The sequence below is a fragment of the Physcomitrium patens genome, chromosome 1 (genome assembly GCF_059467195.1).
Source record: "Physcomitrium patens ecotype Gransden chromosome 1, ASM5946719v1, whole genome shotgun sequence".
NCBI classification, from domain to species: Eukaryota; Viridiplantae; Streptophyta; class Bryopsida; order Funariales; family Funariaceae; genus Physcomitrium; species Physcomitrium patens.
In genome coordinates this window covers 19,639,970-19,646,294 of record NC_143410.1, presented here as the reverse complement: position 1 = coordinate 19,646,294, position 6,325 = coordinate 19,639,970, and the positions used below count along the sequence as shown (strand labels likewise).

Below are 6,325 nucleotides of genomic sequence, written 5' to 3'. Positions count from 1 at the left end.
TATGAGTTGCAATGATACATGACTACCAATACATTCCATCGACTCTACTTTGTAAACAACTTCATGCATGATTTCCAAACCACCCCTCCACCCAAAGCTGCCAAATCAAATCCATCTTGTACACAAAGTGTGTTCACCAAACAGAACTAGAATCCCTGTACATTCCCAAACAGAACTTTCTGTAAATCCCCAATCTCAACAAAATCTAGTGTCGTGGTACAACACTCTAAAGAATAGCTTCATGTCAACAACCACACTATATTTTAGCCTTGCACATGACTTTTCACAACACCAAAAATAGACCATCTGTGGCTTATTGCCAGGAAATTATTCCCAACGAATGAATAAAGAAAAGATGTACACATGAGTACAGTCCAAAGCTCTTCAGTCTTTTCTGAAGACGGCTCAAGTATCTCCGCATCTTTATATGATGACTAACATTCAGGTTCGATCGCTTGCCCTTGGCATTCAAGGATCATCTCGTACAACTGTCATCGTCATTCTTGTTTGTGGTGCACACATATATAATAAAAAAAAAAATGATATGATGCGCTTCTTTCAGTCCATGTACCGTTGCTTCACGTTAGGCATACAAAGCATTCCCTCCACTGGGTCGAAGTCCAAATCCAGAAGAGGCGGCTGGAACGACCGAACCAAACTTCCTCCCAGCTTCTCGCCCTGCCAGTCTCTCGTAATCCCCAAGTCCCCATCAAGAAAATCCTGTAGCCCGCTCATACAATCACTCACATCCTTCCCGCTCAACAATTCTTCCAGAGCGCTATCTGGCGTGTCGAATGATGGGTTGCTCGCATCTGAACTCCCCGTGCTGTTGCATTCATCCTTTCATTCGGTTCCACGACCACAAATGTACACACTCATCAGCATGACCAACATGAGATGCTGTGCAACACAAAGCAGTAGCTCCCTAGCCTGGGACTCACGGTGTTGAGTTGCCTGAAGTGTTACCTTGTATGATTCCAGCACAACTGGCCTCGTTGCAGTTTCCTTCGCCTGCGCACGATCGGGACTCGGCTCTCTTCTGGGGCTGCTCATCGCTTCAGCTGCCACCCTCCTGCCTCGGATGACCTACACAAAAGCATCGCCACGATTTTTTCATCGACTGCGTTGTCGAATGTGAGTCTGCTACGCTGTGCTCACGATACTTTCGTCGAACCATTTCCATGCAGGAGGATGACCACTCACAACTATCAAACACGCCAAGCCAAAAATTGTCCGACTCGATGAGAACTCACGTAAGCCCCTTGCGGGTTTCGATAGCACAGCAGAAGGTCTCCTTCCTCCAGTTTGTGGAAGCTCACAAAACTCCCGATTTTCTCCAGCAAATACATACGGCTCTTGTTGTTCGGCCAATACCTGTAGCGCGCCGTCCAGTATTGGCCGGTATGGTAGTCCATCAAGGACATTGTGATACCCTCCCGCACAGCCAAAAACGGTAGATGTCTTTCTGCATCCTTCTGCACAAATCAGACGGGAGCGTTTCGCAGGTGCAAAATATCAGAAAACCCCCTCGAATTCTTCCATATCTTCCATGCTTCTAACAATACCCACACCTGATGCATTCTGACACACAATCTGTCAGTGACGGACACTAAGCTGGGTCTACGCATCGACCTTCGGCAAGATGATACGCCCCAAGCTGCTCACGTCGCTTGCTCGCAGTTCTTTCTGAAAAAGAAACTGAAACCCCTGCCCAATCGCCACAACAAAAGGCTCAGACATCGATGACAGACTAACCGAATAGCTGTCCCCTCCAGCATTGTCGATCAAACACCAGCCCCTGCAGCCGCCCACTGCCAAGTATCCAGCCCGCAACCTCCCACAGGTGCCAACCCAGCACTGCAACAAGCAAAAGTCAAGCGGAGCAAGGAGCGCCGTGGCGTACCTGGCAGCATTCGAGGTTGCTCATTGCTCGCCGTTGTCGTGACTGATGATGTCGAAGCTTGTCCGCAGAGTCCGATCGATTGCGCCGCGCTTTCAAATACCCCCTTTGATTCAGCAAGCACGACTTGCGAAGCGCTCGACTGTATGCTGTCGCTTTGTTTGGAACATCGCCGGTGCCCACAAGGTCGGCTCTATCACCCCAATTGCCATTCCATGGCGGATGAAACTGCGGAGCGTTCATCTGGGCGAGATTTGTGCTGGAATTGGGGTTGTAATGCCATTTGGGCGGGGGTGTCGTACCCCAACATTCCATCCCTTGCATCATCGTGGCAGCGACGAGCTCAGAACGCTGACCCTCTGGTGCACACCTAATGTACTGCATGAGCATCGAACCCCTCGAACGCCAGCACCAGTCCTTTCTATATCGCTTCGTTCGCCGACTTCTACAGGGCGCACAGTATCGCTGTAACTCCTCTTCTTATTCGCAGGAATAGAAGCCTGGCAACGAGCTTGGGTCGCCCCTGAGGGTGATCTTTCGTTTATTCCGATTATCCTGCTTCTCATTCATGCCCGTCCCCAGGTCATTCCACCAGAAACCATCCCGACACTGATCACAGAACGCAACACAGTTGAGGAACGAGCACGAAGCATGCCCTGAACATCACCAGATCTATCGCCATCATCATACGTATGGATCAAAAGCAACTGAGCTTTTGCCGCTTGCAGGGGGCCAAATCATGTTCCCAGTCATAAACAAACTGCATGCCGGTGCTCACTCCAATATTCTAAGAAACCGCAAAGCCCTCTCCCACAGCCAGATTTGTTGCAAGGTCCCTAATCAGACGAGCTACAGTGAACGGCAGCCCCTCAAATCGACTCAGGATCTTGGCAGCCATGGCCGGAACCCGTGCTGCTCCAGCGCAAGGATGTGGCCACAGAAGCTCCTCGCAAGTCAAGCTGAATTTCCTATACCGCAACTCTCCATGCACTTTGTTCCTTGCCGGCAGCACGCGTCACACCCGAAGCATGCCCGACTTGCCAGCCTCCGATGGATCGTCTGCCGAGAAACGCAACCAACTAATTCCACAACCCTAAACGTCAACACCCGATCCACCAGCCACCCTCACACTTCGAACCTTCCCACCCCACTCTGATCGACCTCCTCTCGCATCAAAGCCATTCAACAACCCGACGTCGCTGCTCTCCTCTCCAAACCACGCAATCACAATCCGCGACATAAAACGATTGTGCACAATACCTGCAAACACGAATGCCTTTCGGTAGCTCCCAAATGACAGCGCACCGCGCACCAAATCGAACGCTCCCGATTATTGCGTCTCAACGTCTCAACTGCTTTATTGTTTCGGGAGAGACTCGCGCCGGCGCAGAGCGGCATCCGCGCCACACGACAGAATCACTTTGGGGGGGGTTGGGGGTGTGGAGGCAGCCCAGGGCAGGAGGATCCCAGATGCCCACATCCGGCAGGGCACATTGTGGTCCAAATGGGAGGATCGTAGTACTCAAATGTGGTGCTCAGGGATTGGCTCAGTGGTGGAGTTCGTGGCGTCACAATGGGAGACATGCATAGCGGGGATGGGGTTTGCATGGGACTCAGGAGGTTCCCATTGGTTGAGAACCGGGATATCTGAATTGAGGTTGAATGAGTAAGCACCACTTGACTAACGTCACTGTTCCCATCACTGCGTCGCTTTCATTACCCTGTCCAGACTCCACCCTTCTTTTCTGTACTGTTTGTTTCTTTCTAATTTTTATTTTGAAAATATTCATGTAATGAATACACGTGTCCGTGCATGCATAGAATTGATGCTCACGACATATCAGGATTAGGTTCTTTCTTTTCTTTCTTTTCTTTTCTTGTTCTTTTCTTCATTTCCTTGTTGACACAATAGGGTGTAAGTTAGAAAGAGGCTACTCATTCCCTCGTATCCTTGGTTGACAGTATTGGGCTATTGTACAAGGTTGTAGCTTACATTAGTGTTTTTTTTTAAAATTCGTCCAAACTCATATAAATTGGACCAAATCAATTCTGCTAACACAGATGTCAATTTAGTTACAATATGGATGTATATTGTATACTATGTATATATATTATAAATTCTTTAATCTTTAAAAACTTTAACATATATAAACCAAGAGAGAAGTTATAAATATATTATAGAAAAGAATTAGGATGGCTATGGCCAATTAAGGATAAATCATAAAACCTTAAACTAAGGCAAGTAGATAAAAAAAGGCAATAATTAGATTAAGATTGGCCTCAACTTTGCCTCTATTTATTCTATCTACCGATAAGGCCAAATATAAGTTTTTTTATAAAACTTGAGACATATGGCCTAAATATCCAAATCATAAGTTGCTTTTGTTGCAACTTCCTAAAGATATAAAACTTTCATAATAAGTTTGTATGGTCACATTGTATCTCAAAAATAATCTTCAGATATATTCCATGTTTATATAATATATTATTTTATATTATATATATATATATATATATATATATATATATTTCTTAAATTAATAATAAAATATATTTAGAAGATTTACATATGTATATAGTAAAAATAATTTAGAAACTATTAAACATCCAATTAGATCAATAGAGACATCACGTGGCTATACTAACTTTGTTCAAAGTAATTATACTTCTAAAATTTACTACCATATTAAAGTTAATACTTTTGACAAAATAGTCATTTAGTGCTCACAATACAGCAATTAAGAAGACAAGTTACTAACTTTCATGTGCCATTCTCGATTAAAGAATTATATTCACTTTCTATAACTTGGTGGCAATATAAGGCAATTTCACTTACAAGAGCTTACAAATCAAAAGTGGATCTGCCAAGGTGGCTAAAAATCCACTAACATACAAAGCGGTGTCATAAGACTTTTAGTACTTTCTAAGTTCCATAAGTGATCTGAGTGGATGGTCAAAGTGGACTGTCTTTCAAGGAATCTTGTAGAGGATGAATAGGAGAAAAATTAGATGAAATAGGTATAAAATTAGAAAGGCCAATAACCATAACATTGGACGGGAGAGGCATAAGAGAATATGATGAATAAACTTCAAGTGCATCCTTTAAAGTAGTTTCTTCATGACCACTAAGATCCACAATGAATAGAAGTCCTAAATCAAAGGTTGGTTATGAAAGAAGGTCATTCAGATAAGAAAGAAGAGCCTTTATTTTCAACACAAGTGATGTATCCAAATCATGTAAATATGGAGGCACACCATGTGGAATCAATGGAGCCACCAATGAAGGTGGAATGACTACAAGAGCCACCTTTAGTGTTGTAAGTGGTGTATAGAGTGCTTGTAGGAACCTTGATAGGATAGATAACACCATGTACTCTACAATCAATATTATGGGAGGATTGTTCACCACTTTTAAGAGAAGAACAGACTCCAAAGAAATAATAGGTTAGAATATAGAATCTTTATTGAAAATTATATCTCAATTGACAAAGGACTTATGAATTTCTAAATTATAAATTCAATAGCTTTTAATTCCAAGAAGTTTGACACATCCAAGAAATAAATATTCACAAGTGAAAAGATTAAATTTGATATATTAGCAAAAGCTAAACTCATAACTAATAGAGGTTTGCTTTAAGAGCAATCTACCTTTCTTAGAAAGTAATCTTTGGCAACAAAGAATAAAAAGATGGATTTTGTAAATAACAAGCATTAAAAACTGCTTTAGTCCAATAATTAGTAGTAAGATTAGTTGCACATAATAAGGTGCAAGATGAATTGATAAGAGACTGATTTTTATTCTTAACTATATTATTTTGAGAAATAATTTAAGGAATCATGAAATATTAAAGAATATCATGAAACTTATAATAAATAGAGAATTTCTTACTTATAAATTTTCTACCACTATCCATTTGAAGAAATAATAACGGTTTATCAAATTGAATAGTAACATGGTGATGATATTTTTGGAAAATTAAAAAAATTAAATATCTATTTGAAAAAAAATATTTTTGTAAAGTACAAGTAATCATCAAAAAATAATAAGAAATAATAAGCCCTTCAAAAAAAAAGAATAGCCATAGGACCATAAAGGTCAAAATAGACTAATGCCAACAATATTGTTATACATGCAATAAGTATTTTGGATGAAGACATTTGACTATATTTACCACAAACTCAATTTTTACAAAAAGATAAATGATTTATTAATAAAAGTGATCCATAAATAAAGTGATGGCATCTCATATATTGAATGTTGAGGTGATTAATGTGCTCCAATGAATAATGCCATTACATCAAAATATTACTTGAATTTGAAATGGACTAAGTGGAAAGCTGCTTGCTATTGTTTGGAGTTGGCTCTTCCTTGTAGCCATATTCGCAAGGACTTTGCTATCCTAACTTAGAAGAATTTAGATTGTA

The 6,325-nt window shown here is 41.5% G+C and overlaps 1 protein-coding gene across 6 annotated transcripts; it reads right to left on the bottom strand.

Moving 5' to 3' along the window:
* Window positions 1–309: 309 nt before the first annotated feature.
* On the bottom strand, window positions 310–3,220 carry LOC112288836 (uncharacterized). 6 transcript variants are annotated; one of them, XM_024533484.3, is made up of 6 exons: window positions 3,161–3,220; window positions 1,904–2,979; window positions 1,633–1,707; window positions 1,254–1,475; window positions 967–1,086; window positions 310–840 (listed from the first exon to the last, which is right to left on the bottom strand). In XM_024533484.3, exons 2-6 carry the CDS (start codon window positions 2,288–2,290, stop codon window positions 559–561), a joined length of 1,086 nt encoding a protein of 361 aa, XP_024389252.1. In that variant the 5' UTR covers window positions 2,291–2,979; window positions 3,161–3,220; the 3' UTR covers window positions 310–558. The 6 variants fall into 6 exon arrangements, with proteins under 6 accessions (XP_024389252.1, XP_024389244.1, XP_090108622.1 ...); XM_024533476.3 differs by having other exon boundaries at window positions 1,904–2,509; XM_090252496.1 differs by having other exon boundaries at window positions 1,904–2,455.
* Window positions 3,221–6,325: the final 3,105 nt, after the last annotated feature.